Genomic DNA, 27662 nt, shown 5'->3' with positions numbered 1-27662 from the left:
GAGCAAGCAGTGAGCTAAGAATACCAACAGAGTGTGATGGTATCCTAAAAGACAAGTGAAGAATGTGTAATAAGGAGGAGGAAGTGATCAGCTCTGTCAGAAAATACTAATACAAAAATTAAGAGGACAACGTTTAAGTTGACCAATGGGTATACTATTACAGAGGCTGTTGGTGACCTTGATGAGAGCAGTTTCATTGGAGGGTTAGAAGTGAAAGCCTAAATGTACCATGTTTAATAGAGAATGAAAGTAGGAGAAATGGAGACAATGAATAGAAGAGAAGACATAGCCCAATAGACAGCAGGGGAAGTGGAGTCAGAAAAGAAAATACATATATATTTTAAGGTGGAAGATATGATTGTATGTTTATGAAAAGGAACCAGTAAATGTGAGAAATGACTGGTGTAGGAGACAGAAGAGAGAGCTGGAGCAACGTGCTTGAGTAGTTCAGAAGAGACGAGATCCAGTATTAGCTTCAGATAAGACTATGGATAGGTCACTTATAGTGACCTGTAAGTGGGAGGTCAAAATGTAGAGTGTGTAAGTGCAGATGCCAGAAAGTGGGTACATCTCGAGATGGGAGTCAGTACACATTTTTCTGGGATTGCCTCAGTGTTTTCAGCCCCATGAAAAGTAAAATCATTAATTGAGAGTGAGCTTGAGTAAAAATGTGCTCGTTCGAGAATAGATAACAATATGTGAAATAGACTTCTAGGACGGTAAATTAACTAGGAATGTATGATTGGCTGATAACATTAGGGCAAAATTGAGGTTTTTATGGTCATGAATTGAAAGTGAAACCAGGCAGTGTGGTTATTTGCTTTCTTCCAGCTAAGTTCAGTCGCACAGGTAAAGGAACAAAACAGGATTTAAGAGTTGGATTTAATTAGGGTTGTGACTTTGCCAGTTGATTATGACGGAGCAAGTAGATGGCTAGGGGGGTTGAGGTACTATGTAGTGAAGTGATTAAATGATAGACTATGGAACTGAAGAAGAATAAAGAGGAAAGTGAACATATCAAGGATGTCTAAATCTGGGGGAAGTTGGGAGTATAAATGGGTATAATGTCCTGGTGGGTTACTGGGGTTGAAATAATAGAGGTGATCAGAGGTACTAGAGGTGGTAAACTAGAAAAGAGGTGGTAGTGGTCAAAGAAGGCTGAAAAAAAATTGAGATGATGGAGGGCTTGCAATGATTACCAATGGCAAGATCTAGAGTCTAGAGAATGGCAATTGGTGTGAATACCTGAGGTTGGGTAGAGAAATTGAGAGGCTAAGTTATTATAAATATTATCTAAAAGTATATTGAATTTGCCAAAAATTAAGACAGAGGCAGTATTGGCGAGACAGAGCTACAATCAATGACAAAGAGGAGGGAATGACCTGGGTGTCGGTAGATGATAACAGAAATGAAGAGTAGTGGATAAAATAATCTGATGGCATGAGCTATAAAGCTGAGTATTTTTAGGGAGGAAGGAAGAATGGTCTGTGTGTTGCAATAAGGAGGATGAAGAAAACTGATCCCAACTTTAGGCCCAGTGGTAGGAGAACTGTTGGGGAAAATCAATTTTCATTTGAGAGGTTTGCAGGGTAATCAGGGAGGGCCAGGTGTTCTTTACCAAAGAAGCTGATGGGATCTGTGAAAGATTAAGTTGAGTATGCAGGGAGTTCTGCAGATAGTGGACTGTGAATTATAGAGGGCACAGTGGAAGACTGAGAAAAGAAGACAAAATAAGAGCCTTTGGGATGACTACAGTTCTGTGGTGATGAGCATGAATGAGAGGAAGGACATAATACAGATACCAAGTTAAGTACTGGTAGATTTAAGACAGACAAGAGATATGGGAACATATGTATATGTATAACTGATTCACTTTGTTATAAAGCAGAAACTAACACACCATTGTAAAGCAATTATACTCCAATAAAGATATTAAAAAAAAAAAGAGAAAGGTGAGGGATAGACAGCAGTGGATTTCTGGCACTTTGATTTAATTCCTAATGAGTGATATGGAAGGCACAGGGAAGGAACTATAGAAATTCAGGCCCAGGATTTTTCTTGAAAATTTTAGCAAAATCAGCTTCATTTTCGCTGAACTTGAAGTAGTGAGAATTTAATTCTGAAGTCAATAGGACCACTGGGAAAGACCCAAAATTAAGTTATCTCAGCCAATAATTCCTCACTTTTGTTTAAGGCATTTGAAGGTACTACGGATGATAGCAGATGAAAGAGGTGTAGAAAGTAAAACCTGAAATACTTTTCAATGGATTTCTCAGTCATTTCATACCTAAAGATTTTTTAAAAAATGATGTGATTCAAGGTAAAAAATCACTTTATTCTGACCAGATTCCCTCTAAGTGCTGGTTCTATTTGTAATTGATCCATGACAATATTCCTCTAGGGAACTTGAGCTTCGGGTGCAATTGTAGCTTCTCTAAAGGTAATGATGTATTTCTATCCGTTCGCTAACTACATTAGTTTACAATTATTTGCTAATCAGTTGTATCCACACACAGTGATGGGAACCCCTTTAGGACATGAACACTCTGAATATCCCCAGAGCTTAGCATAATGACTGGCCTATATTGGATTTTTAGCAAATATTTATCCAATAAGTAGATGAAAGAATAAACCAAAAAAACCTATTTCTGAAGACTGATTCTATGAAAAAAAGCATGGAACTAGCATAAATGCACGACTCTGAATAAAATGTCTCTGAAACGCTAAATGCCAAGAAAGCTACCTTAAATAATAACTGACCCATGAAACAGTTTATGAGCATGCTTTCATATAAAATAAGTACTTTCATATAGTATTGTCATACGTATTTCTTTGACCCCAACCCCTCTTTTGAAAGACATGATCCTACCTTTCTCACACCTAACTTAGTTCCTTTTCACTTAAGACACGGTTTTTATTACCTAACTGCAAAGGTGACAGAGGGATATTGGAGTAAATGATTCTTTGTGATCATACAAAAGAGTTGATATTAAGTCAACCTTAAAAATTATACTCTATCAGACTATTACTTTCTTCACCTAGTCCAGATTAACCTCCTGCACACACACCCCAAAAGTATATCTTGCATTTTATGCCATTTTCCTGCCCTTTAGCTGTTCACCTTACTGCAACTTCACGGTCTCCAGGTTTATCAGGTTTCAAATCTCTTTCAATAAATTTGTACAAATCAATGTTCCCCTACAAAGCCTTCTCTCAGACATATGATATTTGGTCTTTTATCTTCTAACCATCCATCCATACATTATATCATTTGTAGCTCCTTTTCTAGTCTATCAATTGGGATCGAATTAATGGCACCTAGTCTGCTCTGTATTACTAGATTAGATCTCTACAGATGTACTTTTAAACTAATTATAATTTTGAAACAGAAACTATTACATGTCCAAAATAAAAAAAGATAAAAATGAAAATGGTATTGAAGGAAAAGGAAAATATACATTGGTGAACTAAATAAACTTTGGGGGAGAAACCCAACAATCAAAGAGAAAAAAATTTATCAATGAAGATAGTTTAGCCCAGAAACAAACAAAAATAATCTGAAAGTAATAATGTCTCTGTATCTAGATAGTTTTAAAAAAATGAGTGCTATTTTTTCCATAGTAATTATTTCTATTTGAGCAAGGAAAACAAGATATATCAATAATTTAAAAATCCAATCTATGTTTTTATATGTACACAAGTTTTTTTCCCTGAATTTTTTAATTAATTTTTATTGGAGTATATTTGATTTACAATATTGTGTTAGTTTCCACTACACAGCAAAATGAATCAGTTATATGTATACATATATCCACTCTTTTTAGACTCTTTTTCCATATAGGTCATTACAGAGTACTGAGTTCTAGGTTCTTATTAGTTATCTATTTTATATATAGTAGTGTGTATATGTCAATCCCAATCTCCCAATTTTTTTTCCTGATTTTTGGGGCTGTGAAATTCAGTGCAATGTATAAACTAGAAATACAATAGTTCCAGTTTGGAAGATACTGCTGAGTGCAATTCAGTAACATTTGTCTCAATTCCAGCGTCCTAAAAGACAGAAACTGTTAATACCAGAAATGCCACATTATCCTGGCTGGTTAACCCACACAGATCTTCCTAACCCAGACTGGTGAGGTGAAAGATACCTTTAGTTTCATCCCAAAGAGTTCTCCAGCCCCTCACCCGCCCATTCAAAAGAGAAGCACACCACCACACTGATGTGGATTTACCCACTGTTAAAAATGAGAAGAATGGGTGAGTTACGTTCATAGAGAATTGATACAATCACTAACATTTTTCCCTGACTTTTCTCAACACATAGAATTCTTCATCTTGTTCTTCACTTACTTAGACATCAGGATTTTAATTTTAGAACTAATTGTAATGGGTCTCAAGTGATACTATACTATATATATTTCCTCCCTCCCCTTCCCCCCTCTCTTTATATATAAATAATATAAAACTATCCAATGTGTTGTTTTGACTGAGTTGTTATTAAGATCTGTTCCAGTGCCTATATAATGTCTACTTACTCTCTAGAACCATGTGGTAAAAATTGCTTTCTTAATTGGGATCTCACAGATAAGAATTTATTTGGGGATATAAAAAATGGTAGAAGTAATCACCTGATGGGATGTGGAATTCAAAGAGAAAGTAATTAGACCCTTCAAAATAAAAGTCAAAAGCAATAATATAGTTGGGGTGTATTTGGTTCATTGGAGACTACTGGTAGTCTTTGGAAAGCAAAACAAAACAAAATAATTGGATATTTACCATCAAAGAGAGAATGAGATAACAAAGCAGTTTAACATCATTTGGCATTCTCAAAACATTAAATAAAACAAAAATGTATACACGAGGACAAACCACATAGCAAAAATAAGTGATGAAATAGGGTTCACTGACCAGAGATATGAAATAATAGCAAAGATTTTGAAATTCAGATAGCTTTTAACAAATCTCAAGTTTAAGCCTAAATTTAAAGAAATAAAAATATAAAGGCTGAAAGAGTTTAAGATGTGGGATAGCAGTAAAGGAAGAGAGAAGAAAATGGGGAAGAAAGGGGAAAAAATTAAGGGAGAGAATGGGAGGGAGGGAGGGAGAAAGGGAGGGAGAGTATCTTTCTCCTGTAAACCACATTTCTCTGGGGTTTTTCTCAGACAGCAGCCAGCCCTTACTGGCTGCTCAGGAACTATCCTCTATTCCAGGTATTTGGGAACCCTTTGCTACAGCACATCCTGACCCTTCTCTTAGAGTTCCCAGGTATAATGAATCTTCGTATTAGTTTATACAATATTATACCCGAAAAAAGGTTTAGTAATATGTCCAAACATCTCATTTTACTGGTTTTCAAAGCCACTGGTCTAGCTGATGTCTAGCTCTCTCTGTCCTTTAGAATCTTCCTGTAGGTTTATCAAACACAATACAACTGTGATAAATGGAATATTGCCTGCCATATTAGCAAACAAAGGATGTCACAGTCATTAGGGATTGCATCCACTGCCAATGGTGAGCTGGTGAGCCCTGAGGGAACTCAGAAAGGAAAAGATTATCTGCCATCTAGTAGCCATCAGACTGCAGCCGCTCCCCACAACAAGCCCTGAGGAAACTCAGGATGTGAAAACACGGGATACTGGCCCTGGAGAGCTGAGGTGCATATCAAAGGAATGATTTCAGTGAGCCCAGACTCTTGCATCTTCCCATACATAGAAAAGTGCTAAATTCGTTGAGATTTCTACTTTTCTTTAATTAACAGTAATGTTTTGTTCCTACTACCTTCCCTTTGTCACAAAACTATATATCCTGGGCCCGAGGCCTCGCCTCCACCATGCTGTTCTCTCAGGGTTACTTGAGATGCTGCCTCCTGGGCTTGAAGTCCTAAAAATTCCCACTGAATAAAACATAACTCTCAACTTCTAGGTTATGAATAATTTTTTAGTCGATGTCTGCAACACTTACCTGGTGAGCAACCAATCAATTTTCTGATTGCTCTATTAAAACACGTATAGCAAAAACTTTTAGTTGCTACGAAATACCCATTATCCCCTTCTTCCAAGTCTGATTCTATTGAAGCAGTGTTTGTGCAATGGAAAAACTACATCTCCCAGTCTTTCGTGCCATTGAGGGTGGTTGTGTGTTAAAATTATGGCCAATGGAATGGAGATAGAAATTTGGGGGTTAAGCTTCTGGAAACTTCCTTAAGAAGGTTGATTTGCTTGGCAGAGATAGTTTATTCTTCTTTCTTCTCCTAGACTTGATAGGGACAGAGTAAAGGGACAAAGTAGGTAATTAAATAGTTAATCCCACTAGAGAATTGTAAGCAAAGAAAAAAGTATGGGAGACCCCTGTAAGTTAATGATCACTCAAGAAAGCAGGTTTGCTTAACCACAAAACCAAGCAAGGGGACTTCCCTGGTGGTCCAGTGTCTAAGACTCTGCGCTCCCAATGCAGGGGGCCTGGGTTCGATCCCTGGTCGGGGAACTAGGTCCCATGTGCTGCAACTAAGAGTTTGCATGCCACAACTAAAGATCCCACATGCTGCAACTAAAAGATCCTGCCTGCCGCAACTAAGACCTGGCACAGCCAAATAAAAAAAAATTAAAAAACACAAAAACAAAACAAAACTAAGCAGGCTTGCTTAGCAACAGAACTCATGCAGCAGAAGCATAAGACATGCCCCCAAACAATAAAACAATGGTGGCATGAGACCTGCCTCCTGACCAGTGAGCTCAGTAAATTAATGACCCCTATGATATGCTCTCTGCACACATATAAAACAATAATTTGTGGAAAGGTGACATGTCAAAGTGAAAGACCCTCACTGTACTGAGACCTGAAATAATTTTTCCATAGTGCCATGACAGTCCTGGCTTGACCATGCAGGTACAAGAAAACTCTTCAACCCAACCTGGAGGAGGAACTGATGATGGAAGCATGGTGGCTATTCAAGAATGAGGAAGAAAGTGGTCTTTTTCCTCTCCCCACTTTTTTTTCTTATTATAAAACTGTAGCCCACTAAGTTCTCATGGCTCGACATCCTCTCGCCTACTCACTTATAAGTCTCACAAGCGTCCTATTGTAATAAATCACTTCTTACCTATCACTTTGCCTCCCACTGAATTCTTTCTGCACCGAGACATAAAGAACCAGAGCCCCCTGAAACACCACCTAGTGGTTTCAGAATATGGCTGTTACATTTGGAGCTGCAGTGACCATCTATGACCACTGGCCTACCTTGAGGTTGGAAGGCAAATGACAAGGACAGCAGAAGGGAAATATAGGAGTCTGGGACACAGATCACACCATGAACACATCGACCTATCCCTGGACATTTCTTACAAGAGAGAAAAATGAATTACCATCTTTTTCTACCAGTCTTTTTAAGATCTGTTTTTAACAGCCAAATTCAGTTCCTAACTGATGCAACGTGAGTGAGCAAGGCAATACTAAGATATAAAAAATATGTAAAGAGAATGGAATATGTAAAGAGAATCATAGGAGTTGGGAGCTACACCAGTCAATTAGAGTGAATAATAGTCAGACACTTAAACTGTATCTTGGTTTTTGGGGGCAGGTGGTTTATAACTTTAGAGATTTTGAAAATTTAAGGCTATCTAGAGAAGCACAAGAAAAACATGATCAAGCCACAGGAATGTGGAATCTATTGGAGAGAAAAGGCTAAAAAGAGAGGGTGTGGGGAATTTTACAACGCAATATGCAAGCATTTGCTCAGAGTGCAAACTGCTAAGCATTGACTGTGTTACTAAAAATCGTTGTTAGAATTTCTCTCCCTGGAGGCCTTCCAAATTGGGTAGATAGCAATCTGTCTAGGCAAGTTTGAGTTCAGACCAGCCTAGAGGCAGATGGATGGACTGGATGACCTCTGAAAGTCCCTTCTGGCCCTATTATCTTAAAATTGTTTCACACTGAGAGAAAGTTATTGCTGCTACTCTATTTGTAGTTATAGTCATTGAGGAGACCTTTGCTTTCCTTCTACATATTGCAGATATTTCTGGTAAATAAGAACAAAACTGAAGGGAGCAAATCACTTTAGGCAAAATGCAGAAGTGAATTTTCCTGACAAAGAGCATATTGTTTGAGGCCAATAATTTCAGCATACAGTGAAGTATGCTTTGTGTGTTACTCTGCAGAGCCCTATACACTTTTGCACTTCATCATTCTGTTTCCTTTGTGTTTGTCTTCTCTGCCCAGTTGATTGAGTCCTTGTAGTGAAGTGACTTAGGTAGAAGTTAAATGTAAGTTTGTTTAGGTGATTCCGATCTATTAGGGGTATAAGATGTATACATAGAAAGAAAATGGATGAATCAAACCAAGGCATATTTGCATTGCAAAGTTCACCTCATAAGGTAAGTTATACTGTGTTGGGCAAGCATACCAGGCTTTGACCCCAAACATATTTCTCTCAGTTCTGTACTTTTTGTTAGTTTAAATGGGTAGGATACAAACTTGACTTACAGGAAAGGAACTGGAAGTTATTTGGGAGTAGGACACAGCACTCAAAGTAAGCATCAATACATGACTAGTAGAAACATTGTGTCTACACCGGTTTTAAATAACAGGAACTAAAGAACCACAACATAGGTGAAGTGCATAAAGATATAAATTTTTTTACAACTCCCTGAAATAAGCATTTCACAGGCTAGGAAAACCTAATAGAATACATATTCACATGTATATATTTCTATATGCATTTATAGACAATAAATTTTATATACAATTTGTATATAATATTTACATATTCTATAGAAAACTATTTAGATTTAAGAGCATTTTATACCTAATATATCTCTCCAAATTTCTTAGAGACCTCTTAAGTAACATTTAACTGACCTAACTAAAAATTAGACAATTTAGGTTCTTAGTGTCTCTGCTCTGAGAATATCAGATAAGTCTCGGAGCCATTTATTGAACTGTATAGATTTTTTTTCTTGGCACTCTTGGTTTTGCACCCACAGTCTGAATGAGAACACGTCACACGTTTCCGCTAATAGAACTGAAAAATGCTCTTTGGAGCCTGTTCTTCCAATTCTCCTTGTATCTAACACTCAAGCCTTGGTTCTAGTCACACTGACCTAATTCAGAAGAAGCCCTGTGAGCAGAGTGATCTCACTTTGGTAGCATCTTATGGTTTCCACAACCACAGCAGGTTGTCTGCACTGGTGCACAATCCCCTGTGGCACAGAGAGGTCAATTATTTGAAACCAAACTTCAAATTCCATGCTTTCTCTTAATCATAAACCTAATGGAGAGCTAGAATGCAAATTCTGCGTTAGTGTAAATAAACCTGGGTGGTGTATTTTCCCCCAAAAGATTAATCTTTAATGAATTTGTTGTGTCTAAACTCAAATATGCAAGTATATGTAGAAAGGTTTGGAGAAACTTAAAATTTGCACGCATATTTCTCTACATCTTCACAAGAGTAAAACAAGTAATAATTTGGTCTGATTATGAACTGACTAATTATGGGGAACTCAGAAGAGCCCAGTTTCACAGCTATTTTGTTTTTCTGAGTATTATTTTATATACTGAGATATTCAGTTATGATGACATTAATACACATGTGATTCAGTGGAATAGAGCTTACTATATAAGTGATAACAGTGGATCAAAGAAAAGGCAGCAGAACTAGTTTGTTCTGCAATTTTGAACAGGTTAGAAATTCAGAATTGAAAATACGGGCTGTAAAGTGTAGAAAATCTCCCTCTACAGAATTCTGTAAGGTTTACTAGAATTCCAGATTGGGCCTAACCAATCTCAAATCTTCTATTTATCAGTTACTTCTTACTGGAATGGCATTGTGTTGATTTTTACTTCAAAATGTAACCTTTCTCCACTGAATGACTTTGAAAATCTCTCCTTTTGCCTTCCAGTTTCCATTTTGAAAGTTGAATTCCTAACGAGTTTTTTTTTTAATTTCCTATCTTTAATATTTCAAAGCTACTCTAAAGAGTTAAAATGCACTTCTGCATTTCCTTTCCATATTTCTCATCAAATGAAAGCACTAATTTTCTCAAGGGGATAGAGCTAATAGTCAAATTGAGACATTCAATTCTGCAAGGTTGTTACATAGTTTTTCAGCTTGTTGTTCACTCAGTACATTTTTTTTTTCCCGCTCAGTCAATTAATAAAACTGACAGGGAACATATAGTTAGTTCAAAATGGTTTTGGGTAGAGTTTTTTACAAGTCATCGTGCTGCTTTAAGAACAGGTCAGAAAGGATGCTGAAGCATAACGATTTTATGCATAACTCTGAGTTGATATGTTAAGGCCCAGTAGTCAAAACTGGCAAATGAAAACTCAAGGTCACAGTATTTAAACTTTATTCTCAAACTGCTTTTCTGTGCGACTCCTGGGGATGCCATTCAACCTTAGCTACCTGCTTTAATTTCTTACTTTTTAAAATATCAAGCTGCTTGTGTCAAAAACCAAATAATGAATCATAGGGGATTTGGCCTCACATTTGAGGCTGAGTAGAGACCTGAGTTTGTTATAATTCTTACTTTTGAATAATATTGAAACAGTTATATATTTCCCAATGTTAAGATAAAAGAAAATAAAACTGAGGGATCAACTAAGGTGGTATTTTGGTAGCTTGTTAAAGATGGGATTCCGGTTATTTAATATAGTAAGTACATTTTCCTAGTACCTAACTTTTGTCTAAAAAAGAATCCACTTAATATGGCTCTGCATGTCGTCTATTTTGACTTTACCTTACATGAACTACATTCAAGTGACACATTAAAGAATAACACTTAACATGTCTTCTTTTTGGGAACTGATCAATATGAAGGGATAGATGACTGTTTAGCTCAAAGTTTCATGATTATAATAATGCATTTTAATCTTCTAAGAATAAGTTATATAACCTGCTACATATATGCAACAATTCTAGTCTTCATGTGCTTAACAGTAAAATAGTGTAATATAGTATCCTTATAATATTATTGAGAATATATCCTACTGTCATTTTTCACACTGTTTCTCTTTACAGTTGTATGCAATGTATTTAAAGTGGGTCATACTACATCCTTATTCCAATGTAACCACGCCAGGTCTAATACCAAGTATTTTTTCAGCTTCAAACTCAACTCTCTCTACTCAGGACACTATGCTTCAAACAAACCAAATAACTTAGAGCTCTCTTGAGCGAACAATGCTTTCTTACTTGTGCCTCTGTACATATAGTTCCTGGCTTTTGAAATGTTCTTCCTTCTCTCATCTGCCTACTCAACTCCTAGAATAAGATGCATATCAACTCTCTTGGGAATTCTCCTACATCCCCTCAAGCGGATTAGATGCTCCTCATTTTATTCTACCTTAGCCATTTTTACCTTCCTCCATTAAGATGCGTGAATTCCATGAAGGCAGAAAACAGGACTTTCTATATCACTAGGGCTTAGGTGAGCACCTGGAATACTGTCAGTGCTTAATAAACGTTTACTGGAGTTGATACATGAATTGAATATAGGGAAAACTTTACTGTGTTTCTATTGGCACATTTATAATATTCCTTTTGGCTTCATACCCTTTATTATTTCTTACAAACTATTCTTTGTTTTCTATCATATCAGAAAGAGGCAGGTGAGGGAAAGATCCAGATAAATGATGAGCCCTGGTGCCCATGAATATTCATATAAATTAACAGTTCCAAAATTGGTGGAAATATTAACAAGTCTCTTCTGTTGGGGAGAGATTACTGGGAGGTGGTAAACCTGATTTTTTGGCTTTTCATGGTTTCATACAGGCCTTCTATATAACAGGCTGTTATGTTTGAGGAACAGGCACAATAAGAGTTGTCTGAACCAAGGAGTAAAGCTCTGTATCAAAACAATTGTCACCTCTTCTACTACAAATATTAAGCAAACAAACAAAATAAATACTCTATTGGGTGTGAGATGTGGATACAGGTTTTTGACATGCATCTATTTAAAAATCAAAATCACCTGAAACTAGAGTACAACAACAATTGAAGGTCCATAATGCACCGGGATTATCACCATGGAAAAGATTTGGTCAAAAAATATTGAAGTTGTATAAGTTAGTTTGAAATCACTGTTAAGAAGAGAGATGGGATAGCCTCATCCACCAGAGGGCAGACAGCAGAAGAAAGAAGAACTACAATTCTGCAGCCTGTGAAATGAAAACCACATTCACAGAAAGAGAGACAAACTGAAAAGGCAGAGGACTGTGTACCGGATGAAAGAACAAGATAAAACCCCAGGAAAACAACTAAATGAAGTAGAGACAGGCAACCTTCCAGAAAAAGAAGTCAGAATAATGATACTGAAGATGATCCAGGACCTTGGAAAAAGAATGGAGGCAAAGATCAAGAAGATGCAAGAAATGTTTAACAAAGACATAGAAGAATTAAAAAACAAGTACCTGGAAGAATTAAGGAACAAACAAACAGAGATGAACAATACAATATACAATAAATGAAATGAAAAATACACTACAAGGAATCAATAGCAGAATAACTGAGGTAGAAGAATGGATAAGTGACCTGGAAGGCCAAATGGTGGAATTCACTGCCATGGAACAGAATAAAGAATAAAGAATGAAAAGAAATGAAGACAGCCTAAGAGACCTCTGGGACAACAGTAAACACACCAACATTCACATTATAGGGGTCCCAGAAAGGGAAGAGAGAGAGAAAGGACCCAAGAAAATATTTGAAGAGATTATAGTCAAAAACTTCCCTAACATGGGAAAGGAAATAGCCACCCAAGTCCAGGAAGTACAAAGTCCCAGGCAGGATAAACCCAAGGAGAAACATGCCAAGACACATAGTAATCAAATTGACAAAAATTAAAGACAAAGAAAAATTATTTCTGGATAAAAACGCTCCAGAAAGTGGGCACAGAGGGAACATACCTCAACATAATAAAGGCCATATATGACAAACCCACAGCAAACATAATTCTCAATGGTGAAAAACTGAAAGCATTTCCTCTAAGACAGGAAAAAGATAAGGATGTCCACTCTCACCACTTTTATTCAACATAGTTTTAGAAGTCCTAGCTACAGCAATCAGAGAAAAAAAGAAATAAAAGGAATCCAAATTGGAAAAGAAGTAAAACTGTCACTGTTTGCAGATGACATGATACTCTACATACATAATCCTAAAGATGCCACCAGAAAACGACCAGAGCTAATCAATGAATTTGGTAAAGTTGCAGGATACAAAATTAACGCACAGAATACACTAACAACGAAAAATGAGAAATAGAAATTAAGGAAACAACCCCATTCACCATTGCAACAAACAGAAAAAAATACCTAGGAATAAACCTACCTAAGGAGGTAAAAGTCCTGTACTCAGAAAACTATAAGACACTGATGAAAGAAACCGAAGATGACACAAACAGATGGAGAGATATACCATGTTCTTGGATTGGAAGAATCAATAATGTGAAAATGACTATACTACCCAAAGCCATCTACAGATTCAATGCAATCCTTATTAAATTACCAATGGCATTTTTTACAGAACTAGAACAAAAATTCTTAAAATTTGTATGGAGACACAAAAGACCCCAAGTAGCCAAAGCAATCTTGAGGGAAAAAAACGGAGCTGGAGGAATCAGACTCCCTGACTTCAGACTATACTACAAAGCAACAGTAATCAAGACAATACAGCACGGGCACAAAAACAGAAATATCGATCAGTGGAGCAGGATAGAAAGCCCAGAGATAAACCCACGCACCTATGGCCAATGAATCTATGACAAAGGAGGCAAGGATATACAATGGAGAAAAGACAGACTCTTCAATAAGTGGTGCTGGGAAAACGGGGCAGCTACATGTAAAAGAATGAAATTAGAACCCTCCCTAACACCATATACAAAAATAAACTCAAAATAGATTAAAGACCTAAATGTAAGCCTGGACACTATAAAACTCTTAGAGGAAAACATAGGAAGAACACTCTTTGACATAATCAAAGCAAGATCTTTTTCAACCCACCTCCTAGAGTAACGGAAATAAAAACAAAAATAAACAAATGGGACTTAATTAAACTTAAAAGCTTTTGCACAACAAAGGAAACTATAAAAAAGACGAAAAGACAACCCTCCTCCGAATGGGAGAAAATATTTGCAAATGAATCAATGGACAAAGGATTTAATCTCCAAAATATATAAACAGCTCATGCAGCTCAATATTAAAAAAACAAACACCCCAATCCAAAAATGGGCAGAAGACCTAAATAGACATTTCTCCAAAGAAGACATACAGATGGCCAAGAAGCACATGAAAAGCTGCTCAACATCACTAATTAGAGAAATGCAAATCAAAACTACAATGAGGTATCACCTCACACCAGTCAGAGTGGGCATCATCAGAAAATCTATAAACAATAAATGCTGGAGAGGGTGTGGAGAAAAGGGAACGCTCTTGCACTGTTGGTGGGAATGTAAACTGATACACCCACTATGGAGAACAGTATGGAAGTTCCTTAAAAAACTAAAAATAGAATTACCATATGACCCAGCAATCCCACTTCTGGGCATATAACCTGAGAAAACCATAATTCAAAAAGACACATGCACCCCAATGTTCAATGCAGCACTGTTTACAATAGCCAAGTCATGGAAGTAACCTAAATGCCCATCGACAAATGGATAAAGAAGATGTGGTACATATGTACAGTGGAATATTACTCAGCCATAAAAAGGAACGAAATTGGGTCATTTGTAGAGACATGGAAGGACCTAGGGACTGTCATACAGATTGCAGTAAGTCAGAAAGAGAAAAACAAATATCGTATATTAATGCATATATGTGGAATCTAGAAAAATGGTACAGATGATCCAGTTTGCAAGGCAGAAATAGAGACACACATGTAGAGAACAAATGTATGGACACCAAATGGGGAAAGAGTCGGGGGGAGGAAGATGAGAGAGAGAGAGAATTTGAGATGACATTTTAATAAAGAATATCTCTTTTTTTAAGTTAGATCCTTCAATGTTAGATCATTTTAAGCTATTAATATATCTATGCACCATTTTTTCTGTATTTACAAAATTTTGTTTCCATAGTTATTCTTAAAAATAAATCTGTCTGGGGGGATAGAGCACTAGTTAGTATAATATTAACATTAATCAAAGATGTAAATCCACTACAAAAAGATTTATTTCCAATAAAAAATCTTAGATTATCATTTTGAATTCTGGGCTATGATATAGAGCCAAATTACTTAGTTACTTTTCCCAAAGGTATTCAGTTAGCTATTTAACTGTCTCTAGAAGTCAACATATTCAAACAAACAGCTGAAACTTGAAATCCAATTCTTTTTAGCAGAATTAGTTTACAAGTATATCTGATAAATCAGTGGTAAAAAGTCAAATATCTTACTAATTAAGCAGAAGTTAAAAAAACTAAACCTCTGAAAAATGAATATATGTACTTATGTATGTACATATATATGTGAACCTATGCATATATGCATGTATATGTACACACCTCTATACATATATATAATTAGAACAGTCTGCAACAAGTATACTCTCCTAATTTCATATATGTGTCATTGGTCAACATAAACTACATCTGCAATAGTCTTGCAGAGGAAGGATACACTTGTAGAAGATCTGTTCTTTCTAGGAATTGTTGCTTTGCTTCTGAGAAGCATTAATTTGGCCCTGAAACCAACCAGTGTCAAGGGTCATAGCCATTCACTAAACTATCTCAATTGCTTAAACTAATCTCTTTGGAGAAAATGCTTACACTTAAGATAGATCTGAGACTATCTGATCACCTTAACACAACCCAACACAAAGAAAGAATACAGAGGATCTACTCAGTTGCAGGAGCTTTAGTAATCAAACGTGGCCTGAGCACACAAACCCAGGTCCTCCTGGCTAATTCCAGTTTGCTTGTTTTCTAGCTCTAGGTTTACTGATGTTTCAAGTGACGTGAGTACACACTGTGAAGTTTCCCTCCATGTGCTTTAAGCTGTATGTTGCTGACAGATACACTTTCTATAACACTGCTTATAACTGTACCTCTTTTCCATACCTTTGTTTTCAGATTCTGCATGCTGAAATCCCCTTCTGTAGCATGGTAAGCTCATTTTAATTTAGAAAGAGATTGGTAGTACTTTTCAATGGGAACTTTTAAAATAGAAATAGAACAAGATCCATTCATACAATAAAATGAAAGTAAAAACAATAAAATGCTCCAAATTCATTTGTTTTCCTTATTGAATTCACTAACTTCTTTCTTTCCTTCCTTCCTTTTTGGTAGCTAAAAGCTATTCTGATGCTACTCGGAAAGCAGTGTTGTAATGACTAACGAAGCACCACCACAAGATAAAATTTGTTTTTTTCATTTTTCCAGAAAGGAGAGTCCTGAATTTGAGTTAAGAATTAATTCCTAACTCTTTTATTAAATTTAATTTTGTCAAATCAATTAATTAAATCTAATTAATTGGGGTAGATTAATTCCTTTTTGGAATATTTGAAATATATGAGATCCACACAGAAGTTTTAAGGATTACTAATTTTCCTATGGTGAATCACTGTAGTTATTAATAAGGTTTGCCATTTACCTTGGTCCATTTTGAGAAAGCCTCTAATTTGTAAATTACCTCCAGGATTTTTTGGCATCATCTCATAAGAATTTACTTTTATGAATAGTAATATAAAAGAAAAATATATAAAATTTTAAACACAAGTCAGTGTCTAAAACAAATACATTAAAATAAACATACTAGAATTACTAGAATCTAAAATAAACACATTAGATTGTAGGTAGAGAAAAATGTAATTGCATATCGGGAAAATTATATTCTAATTGGCAAGTAAAATAATCAAATGGAATTCTAAAATTTCTTAATATGCATTATTTCAAGGAGTTAGATGATACACACAAGAATCTTATTCTTCTTTAGGTTCCTGATCAAATACACCAAATTAATACATTATACACTCATAATCATGTAGGAAGAGGTTTAGAAAAGAGAAATCAGAAAAGAAGAGTATGTGTGTCTGTGTATGCATACTTGTGTGTCTGTGTGGGGAGCTTTTCAGATGTCAGAGAGTGTCATTTCCTAATCAGTTTTGGTAAGCTCTTCACACACTTATCCCCTTGAATTTAAAGGGAGATTGGAATGCTTACTGGAAAACATAGATTACATAATCACTTTTTTCGGGCCACAGAAGAGAGAATCCCTTTTTGCAGTGACCGGAAGAGTTCCCATACTCTTTTAAAAGAGTAATAGCAGAGAGCACACCAGAGACTGTCAGTCCCTTGAGCATTTAAATATGCGACCGTTTTGCACTGCAAATATAATTTAACTAGGGTTGTGAATAAAAAGAGGGCTTCTCTTCTTTATAGCTACTTTAAATGTCAACAAAATGAATTATCTTAAGAATGTCAAATACTAAAACGGTGTTTTGATACACCTCAGTCCAAGTATTCTCCATTAGTTGAATTTGTTCACTTCCTCCAGCATTCTGGAAGAAGGATTTTTGTGGAACTATCCTGTATTGAGAGGTATCATACTGTATAGAATATGTTTTCATTGCTCATGCAATTTACATATAGTGATATTACCACCAATATGAAATATTATGCAGGAAGACATGAAATTATCTGAAATATAATGTGGTGATTTTGAAGGTTCATATTGTAAAATTTTTACAAGTACAGTCCTATATATAAGTACACCCATATGCAAAAATCCACTGTGTTCTTTAAATGAAGCTAAATTATGGAGATTAAAATATCAGTGTTATAGAAAATCATTAATAATAGATATCTTTTCATTACCCTTACCAAGGAGAAATTGATTTTTTCTAGGAAACCATTCAGAAAACAATTCAGTTAATACAAAAGCACTCCCAAGACCAAAATATCACCTCCAAAATGTTATATTTTTCTCCTTATTAATTTTCATAAAGGCTACAAATATATCACCAAACGTACTTTGGAACTTTTATGAGTATAAAGAAAACATCCATCTTTGAATTGTGTCTTAGGCTTCATAATTATTTAGAGTGTGTGCTTGGAATCCAACAAAAAGGAAGAAATGGAAAGAGAAGTGATTTAAAAAGAATTTTTCTACAGAAAAAAGCATTTCTAAAAATCAATGTGATGTTTGAATTAACCTGGTTTCTTTCTTTATTGTATGTCTATAGTAAATGAAAAAGTCCTTAGAGACTTGATGGGGCTGTTGCCTAATGAACTCTTCAGAAAACATCTTTTCATTGAATGTGACCCAGAATCAGGAGGAAGGTTGAAGGTGGGAAAGTACACTCAGTTCCCATGATATACTTTTGCATATAATCAATCATCTTTTCTAAACACAAACCATATACATGTGATAAATCTGGTGTTGCTTCCAAGATTTCTATTTTGTCTCTGTGTCTGGGGCACCCTATCAGGCCAAGCAGGGAAACACATTTCTGATTTTTCTTTCTCAATGCAGAAATACTTTATTAAACCACTGACTCTGGAATCACTGTGTCATTCAGTCATCTTGATCCTACCATTCTATGTAGTTGTGCAAGGCCACAGAATTACGTGAAAACCCCTCTACTGAGGTAAATAACAGGTAGAGATCCAAATATACTTCTTATTTCTAGGTCCACCACAGGTCATAATACGTTAAGTCTTTTAAAACACTTTATTTGGTGAAATTTAGAAATATTAAAAAGGCCAAAGTGGCACAATCAGCCTCCCACTGGCAAATTAAGAAATAAAAAAGGTTGTCACTGTGATAAAGATATGAAACTTGGAACAGTTGGAAACTTAAATTAGAACAGGAAAAAAGATGGAAGCGTAAGCAGCTACAAATTCTAAACCTCAGTCTGAAGTATACGCTATCTTTTCAAAAATCAACAGAATTTAATATCATTTCATTTTTGTTCAGATATTGAATAGTTAGTTGATCCCCTGTTTTACTATTAACATATCCCTTTATCTTTTAAATCCCAGCTCTAAATTTTATTAGAGAACTCAGATACATTTTCATATGATCCACAGCACTGAAATATGTTTAAGATACTCAAATCTGTATAATCACCTCTGAGAAGTATTTGGCAATGTGATGATTTCACTCTTTTAGAAGCTTAGTCACACATGTCTATCTGAAATTTTGTTTTAAGTGTAATAAGAACCCTGAATTATAACTAAAGCAAATAGAATTAGGCTCTAGAAAATATAATTTCTGTAAAGAAAATTAAACTCTTTAACTTCTATTACGTTGTAATTCACTAATTTACTTTCTATTAATATCACTTTTAAAGCTATACAATTATAAAAAGGAGTACATGTCACAAAGCCTCTAAATACAAATAACATTTCTTATTAATTATTATTACACGTGTTCATAAGTAAAAGTAAGAATCAACTGGCTCCTTATGTGACCCTGTCAGAGTTCAAGGCTAAGAAAGGAAACTTGGCCAAAGAAGAAAGACCTTTAACTTCTCAATGTGAATATGTCTACAGGGCCAGAGTAATTGGACATCCCTTTAGAAAGAGTTTGGAAAAGACCTAGTGATCCAGCTGATCTATGCTGTCTCAACATCCTTACCACTTTGAATTACCTTTCTAAACAAAGATTTACTCTTTTTCTAATATATGTCTCCATCTCTGGTTTTGAATCCAGTTTATTTCAGCCCAAATGTGGGAAACTGGCAGCCAGTAAGCCCTGACAGATCTCCAGACAAGTTGCGTTAGGCCTGTACATTGCTGACCATACAATGTTTAAAAAGCAGTAGCTAACTTTGAACACTTTAAACACAAAGATGTGGAGCTCCTCCTGAAAACCTGGAACTTTTGGTGACCTAGGACCTTTCCAAAATGGGAGCAATTTAGTGTCAATCTGTGCAGACACCAGACATGCATCTCCAGCTTTCTACAGTTCCTTCCATTCTTTATTGTCTCACTGACCTCGACACGAAGAACGTGTTACTCTTTGACAGTTCCAATAAACATCCTTTGTGTTACATTCAACATGCTAGAATCTGAGTTAGAACCTTCTGATTCAGTGGTTTCTTTCCCGCTTCCAAGTTGAAGACTGATTCACTTGACTGAAACCTTGATTCTGTTTCCAGATCACAGCCCTTACCTTAACCAACTTTTTCCTGTTTCTTTGTCAAACATTTTAAGCTCCCCTTCCCAACCAGTTCTATTGGAATATACCAGTTCCAATTAACTTTTTATAAATTTGAGATTTAGTTACTCCTATCATTAGTATATAGGTAAACTCTTGACCACTGTAGAACATAGGTTTTTAACAAGAATGAAAATTACAAGAAAGTTAACAGTATAACTTCAGGGAAATAATATTAAGGGAAAATTTCCCATGATACATTCTATTAAAATATTTGATGGCAGAGGTTTTACTTCAAATACCCTTTGTTTAAGCAACAGTTCAGAGAAACACGTTTTATATGTATGGTATCAATACTGTGACTAAGACTTCTCTTCTGTCCTTTGCTCAAAAGTACTCCTTTCTATGAAATATATAATTGTTTAAGAGCCCAACTTCAAAGTCTAAATGTGTGTTGCTTTTTTTTCTAACAGCATTTTTCAATAAAGCACAATAGTCACAGCTTTGAAATGCATATTGAGTGTCTCTGGCAATAAAACTCATGCTTTCTCAATAACTGATAAGGTTGTGGTTGAAAAAAAAGACAGGTTATAGGTTGTCTTTGAACTTTCATGAAAACTATGAAAAATTCAATATTTCAGTTGTATTTTTCCACAAATGGACTCACCACGGCAATGAACTCCTTCATCATACCCATCTGAGCAGTCCAGGACGCCGTTGCAGAGCTGGGATAAATGGACACATCTGTTGGCACCAAGGCAAGCAATGTGATTCAAGGGGCACTTGATTTCTACCTCCTCAGGACCTGGAAAAATGCAAAAAGGAACACAGTGATTTAGCTTTTTTTTTTTTTTTTAACACTAAAACTGTTAAGCACGAGAAATTACTAGCGTGAATTCACAAAATAAAATGACAGGCAATACTACCAGAGGGCAGCTCTGATTCTCAGAGACATCAAAATTGGCCTATGTAATAAAGAATACCTAATTTTTAAAGGCTGCATAGGAAATAAAATAATATGTATGTTTTTCAAATAATGCATTTAAAACACAAGTATTCTTTTGACCCTTAAAGAGCCATGGATTGAAAATCTAAGGGTTGGTTTGAGTCACTGTTCTATTTCTTATCCTTAGATAAGTGGACAAGGTGCTTAAACCCTGTAAGTTTCAAGTCCTGCAACTGTGAAATATGAATAATGGCAACTTCTTGGCATGGCTCTTTTTATTTTTTTTATTTTATTTTTTAATTGATGAGTACACATCAAGTGTTAGGCACTAAGTGCGTTACATGTATTAACTCATTTAATCTTCCTAACAGCCTTCTGAACTGGTACTATCTCTGTTCCCATTTTACAGATTTGGAAACTTGAGATATCAAAGCTAAATAATGTGACCAAAATACAGCTGGAATTATCCTATGTTATGTCTGAGTGCACAGAGACCCCAAATGAGTTATCAGCAGTTCTACAGTGAACAGGAACTGGGGGTTAGCACTAGAACTCATTGTACAGCCTGACCATTTTAAACAAACAAATCCATCCATACTACGCAAATACATACAGAAAGGTTCTTTGTGCTTCCTGAATAAGGAGGCCAGATAATCTGCACAGACACTCCTCTAGAGACGATCAACTAGGGTTCGGGAAGATCTTTTCCCTTGTATTCTTATAATGCAAAATACTATTAGATGAATGGATACTGTGCTTTTGCTCTGATGCATAGATACTTTGAAAACCTATACACTGAAAACATTTTTTTTTGAATTTTATATTATTTATTTTTTTATACAGCAGGTCCTTATTAGTCATCCATTTTATACACATCAGTGTATACATGTCAATCCCAATAGCCCAATTCATCACACCACCACCACCACCCCCTGCCACTTTCCCCCTCTGGTGTCCATACGTTTGTTCTCTGCATCTGTGTCTGAATTTCTGCCCTGCAAACCGGTTCATCTGTAACATTTTTCTAGGTTCCACATATATGTGTTAATATATGATACTTGTTTTTCTCCTCCTGACTTACTTCACTCTGTATGACAGTCTCTAGATCCATCCATGTCTCAACAAATAACCAATTTTGTTCCTTTTTATGGCTGAGTAATATTCCATTGTATATATGTACCATATCTTCTGTATCCATTCATCTGGCGATGGGCATTTAGGTTGCTTCCATGACCTGGCTATTGGAAATAGTGCTGCAATGAACATTGGGGTGCATGTGTCTTTTTGAATTATGGTTTTCTCAGGTTATATGCCCAGAAGTGGGATTGCTGGATCATATGGTAATTCTATTTTTAGTTTTTTAAGGAAACTCCATACTGTTCTCCACAGTGGCTGTAACAATTTACATTCCCACCAACAGTGCAAAAGGGTTCCCTTTTCTCCACACCCTCTCCAGCATTTGTTGTTTGTAGATTTTCTGATGATGCCCACTCTAACTACTGTGAGGTGATACCTTGTTGTAGTTTTGATTTGCATTTCTCTAATAATTAGTGATGTTGAGCAGCTTTTCATGTGCTTCTTGGCCATCTGTATGTCTTCTTTGAAGAAATGTCTATTTAGGTCTTCTGCCCATTTTGGGATTGGGTTGTTTGTTTTTTTAATATTGAGCTGCACGAGCTGTTTATATATTTTGGAGATTAATCCTTTGTCCATTTATACGTTTGCAAATATTTTCTCCCATTCTCAGGGTTGTCTTTTTGTCTTGTTTATGGTTTCTTTTGTTGTGCAAAATCTTTGAAGTTTCATTAGGTCCCATTTGTTCATTTTTGTTTTTGTTTCCATTACTCTAGGAGGTGTATCAAAAAAGATCTTGCCGTGATTTATGTCAAAGAGTGTTCTTCCTATGTTTTCCTCTAAGAGTTTTATAGTGCCCAGGCTTACATTCACGCCTCTAATCCATTTTGAGTTTACTTTCTGTATGGTGTTAGGGAGGGTTCTAATTTCATTCTTTTACATGTAGCTGTACAGTTTTCCCAGCACCACTTATTGAAGAGACTGTCTTTTCTCCATTGTATATCCTTGCCTCCTCTGTCATAGATTAGTTAACCATAGGTGCGTGGGTTTATCTCTGGGCTTTCTATCCTGCTCCACTGATCTATATTTCTGTTTTTGTGCCCATACTGTATTGTCTTGATTACTGTAGCTCTGTAGTATAGTCTGAAGTCAGGGAGTCTGATTCCTCCAGCTCCGCTATTTTCCCTCAAGACTGCTTTTGGTGTCCGGGGTCTTTTGTGTCTCCATACAATTTTTAAGATATTTTCTTCTAGTTCTGTAAAAATTGCCATTGGTAATTTGATAGGGATTGCATTGAATCTGTAGATTACTTTGGGTACTATAGCCTTTTCATAATACTGATTCTTCCAATCCAAGAACATGGTATATCTCTCCATCTGTTGGTATCATCTTTAATTTCTTTCATCAGTGTCTTACAATTTTCTGCATACAGGTCTTTTGTCTCCCTCGGTAGGTTTATTCCTAGGTATTTTATCCTTTTTGTTGCAATGGTAAATGGGAGTGTTTCCTTAATTTCTCTTTCAGAATTTTCATCATTAGTATATAGGAATGCAAAAGATTTCTGTGCATTAATTTTGTACTCTGCAACTTTACCAAATTCATTGATTAGCTCTACTAATTTTCTGGTGGCATCTTTACAATTCTCTATGTATAGTAATCATGTCATCTGCAAACAGTGACAGTTTTACTTCTTGTTTTCCAATGTGTATTACTTTTATTTCTTTTTCTTCTCTGACTATCATGGCTAGGACTTCCAAAACTATGTTGAATAATAGTGTTGTAAGTGGACATTCTTGTCTTGTTCCTGATCTTAGAGGAAATGCTTTCAGTTTTTCACCATTGAGATGATGTTTGCTGTGGGTCTGTCGTATATGGCCTTTATTATGTCGAGGTAGGTTCCCTCTATGCCCACTTTCTGGAGAGTTTTTATCATAAATGGGTGTTGAATTTTGTCAAAAGCTTTTTCTGCATCTATTGGGATGACCATATGGTTTTTATTCTTCAATTTGTTAATATGGTGTATCACATTGATTGATTTGCATATATTGAAGAATCCTTGCATCACTGGGATAAATCCCACTTGATCATAGTGTCTGATCCTTTTAATGTGTTGTTGGATTCTGTTTGCTAGTATTTTGTTGAGGATTTTTGCATCCATATTCATCAGAGATATTGGTCTGTAATTTTCTTTTTTTGTACTATCTTTGTCTGGTTTTGGTAACAGGGTGATGGTGGCCTCATAGAATGAGTTTGGGAGTGTTCCCCCCTCTGCAATTTTTTGGAAGAGTTTGAAAAGGATGGGTGTTAGCTTTTCTCTAAAGGTTTGATAGAATTCACCTGTGAAGCCATCTGGTCCTGGACTTTTGTTTGTTGGAAGATATTTAATCAGAGTTTCAATTTCATTACTTGTGATTGGTCTGTTCATATTTTCTCTTTCTTCCTGGTTCAGTCTTGGAAGGTTATACATTTCTAAGAATTTGTCCATTTCTTCCAGGTTGTCCATTTAATTGGCATAGAGTCTCTTAGGATGCTTTGTATTTCTGCCATGTCTGTTGTAACTTCTCCTTTTTCATTTCTAATATTATTGATTTGAGCCCTTTCCCTCTTTGACTTCATCAGTCTGGCTAATGGTTTATCAATTTTGTTTATCTTCTCAAAGAACCAGCTTTTAGTTTTATTGTTCTTCGCTATGCTTTTCTTTGTTTCTATTTCATTTATTTCTGCTCTGATCTTTATGATTTCTTTCCTTCTGCTAACTTTGGGTTTTGTTTGTTCTTCTTTCTCTGGTTCCTTTAGGTGTAAGTTAGATTGTTTAGTTGAGACTTCTCGTTTCCTGAGGAAGGCTTGTAGAGCTATAAACTTCCCTCTTAGAACTCCTGTTGCTGCATCCCACAGGTTTTGGATCATTGTGTTTTCATTGTCATTTGTCTCTAGGTATTTTTTGATTTCCTCTTTGACTTCTTCAGTGATCTCTTGGTTATTTAGTAACATACTGTTTAGCCTCCATGTGTTTGCATTTTTTACATTTTTTCCCTGTAAGTCATTTCTAATCTCATAGCATTGTGGTCAGAAAAGATGCTTGATATGACCAATTTTCTTAAATTTACTGAAGCTTGATTTGTGACCCAAGATGTGATCTATCCTGGAGAATGTTCCATGCACACTTGAGAAGAAAGTGTAATCTGCTGTTTTTGGATGGAATGTCCTATAAATATCAATTACATCTATCTGGTCTACTGTGTCATTTAAAGCTTCTGTTTCCTTATTTCTTTTCACTTTGGATGATCTGTCCATTGGTGTAAGTGAGGTGTTAAAGTCCCCCACTATTATTGTGTTACTGTTGATTTCCTCTTTTATAGCTGTTAGCAGTTACCTTATGCATTGAGGTGCTCCTATGTTGGGTGCATATATATTTATAATTGTTATATCTTCTTCTTGGATTGATCCCTTGATCATTATGTAGTGTCCTTCCTTGTCTCTTGTAACATTCTTTATCTTAAAGTCTATTTTATCTGATATGAGTAGTGCTACTCCAGCTCTCTTTTGATTTCCACTTGCACGGAATATCTTTTCCCATCCCCTCACTTTCAGTCTGAATGTGTTCCTAGGTCTGAGGTGGGTCTCTTGTAGACAGCATATATATTGGTCTTGTTTTTGTATCCATTTAGCAAACCTGTGTCTTTTGGTTGGAGCATTTAATCCATTTACATTTAAGGTAATTATTGATATGTATGTTCCTATTACCATTTTCTTAATTGTTTTGGCTTTGTTTTGGTAGGTCCTTTTCTTCTCGTGTTTCCCACTTAGAGAAGTTTCTTTAGCATTCATTGTAGAGCTGGTTTGGTGGTGCTGAATTCTCCTAGCTTTTGCTTGTCTGTAAAGCTTTTGATTTCTCCATCGAATCTGAATGAGATCCTTGCTGGGTAGAGTAATCTTGGTTGTATGTTCTTCCCTTTCGTCACTTTAAGTATATCAAGCCTCTCCCTTCTGGCTTGTAGCGTTTCTGCTGAGAAATCAGCTGTTAACCTTATGGGAGTTCCCTTGTGTGTTATTTGTCATTTTTCCCCTGCTTTCAATAATTTTTCTTTGTGTTTAAGTTTTGCCAAATTGATTACTATGTGTCTTGGCGTGTTTCTCCTTGGGTTTATCCTGTATTGGACTCTCTGTGCTTCCTGGACTTCGGTGGCTATTTCCTTTCCCATGTCAGGGATGTTTTCGACTATAATCTCTTCAAATATTTTCTCGGGTCCTTTCTCTCTCTCTTCTCCTTCTGGGACCCCTATAATGCGAATGTTGTTGCATTTAATGTTGTCCCAGAGGTCTCTTAGGCTGTCTTCATTTCTTTTCATTCTTTTTTGTTTATTCTGTTCCGCAGCAGTGAATTCCACCATTCTGTATTCCAGATCACTTATTCGTTCTTCTGCCTCAGTTATTCTGGTATTGATTCCTTCTAGTGTAGTTTTCTTTTCAGTTATTGTATTGTTCATCTGTGTTTGTTCTTTAATTCTTCTAGGTCTTTGTTAAACATTTCTTGCATCTTCTTGATCTTTGCCTCCATTCTTTTTCCGAATCCTGGATCATCTTCACTATCATTATTCTGAATTCTTCTTCTGGAAGGTTGCCTATCTCCACTTCATTTAGTTGTTTTTCTGGGGTTTTATCTTGTTCCTTCATCTGGTACATAGCCCTCTGCTTTTTCATCTTGTCTATCTTTTTGTGAATGTCGTTTTTTACCCACAGGCTGCAGGACTGTAGTTCTTCCTGCTTCTGCTGTCTGCCCTCTGGTGGATAAGGCTATCTAAGAGGCTTGTGCAAGTTTCCTGATGGGAGGGACTGGTGGGGGGTAGAGCTGTGTGTTGTTGTGGTAGGCCGAGGTCAGTAAAACTTTAATCAGCTTGACTGCTGATGGGTGGGGCTGAGTTCCCTCTCTGTAGGTTGTTTGGCCTGAGGCGACCCAACACTGAAGCCTATGCAGGCTCTTTGGTGGGGCTAATTGCAGAGTCTGGGAGGGCTCATGCCATGGAGTACTTCCCAGAACTTCTGCTGCCAGTCCTTGTCCTCATGGTGAGACACAGGCACCCCCTGCCTCTGTAGGAGACCCTCCAACACTAGCAGGTAGGTCTGGTTCAGTCTCCTATGGGGTCACTGCTCCTTTCCCTTGGTCCCGACAGACACACTACTTTTTGTATGCCCTCCAAGAGTGGAGTCTCTGTTTCCCCCAGTCCTGTCGAAGTCCTGCTATCAAATCCCACTAGCCTTCAAAGTCTGATTCTCTAGGAATTCCTCCCCCTGTTGCCAGACCCCCAGGTTCGGAAGCCTGACATGGGGCTCCGAACCTTCACTCCAGTGGGTGGACTTCTGTGGTATAATTGTTCTCCAGTTTGTGAGTCACCCACCCAGCAGTTATGTGATTTGATTTTATTGTGATTGTGCCCCTCCTACCATCTCATTGTGGCTTCTCCTTTGTGTTTGGATGTGGGGTATCTTTTTTGATGAGTTCCAGTTTCTTCCTGTCGATGATTGTTCAGCAGTTAGTTGTGATTCTGGTGTTCTCGTAAG

At 36.3% G+C, this 27662-nt stretch overlaps 1 protein-coding gene across 1 annotated transcript in view; it reads right to left on the bottom strand.

The window, feature by feature from the left end:
• The window catches only part of LRP1B (LDL receptor related protein 1B), a 1616178-nt gene that overhangs the window by 1093783 nt on the left and 494733 nt on the right, over positions 1-27662 (bottom strand). Inside the window, exon 4 of the mRNA XM_067742376.1 lies at positions 20751-20888. Within this exon, the coding sequence (XP_067598477.1) occupies positions 20751-20888 (138 nt within the window). The remainder of the gene's footprint in view (positions 1-20750; positions 20889-27662) is intronic.

Source organism: Pseudorca crassidens, chromosome 6, assembly GCF_039906515.1.
Source record: "Pseudorca crassidens isolate mPseCra1 chromosome 6, mPseCra1.hap1, whole genome shotgun sequence".
In the NCBI taxonomy this organism is placed as follows: domain Eukaryota; kingdom Metazoa; phylum Chordata; class Mammalia; order Artiodactyla; family Delphinidae; genus Pseudorca; species Pseudorca crassidens.
The sequence above is the reverse complement of the archived record's forward strand: the minus strand, read 5'-3'. Positions and strand labels throughout refer to the sequence as shown.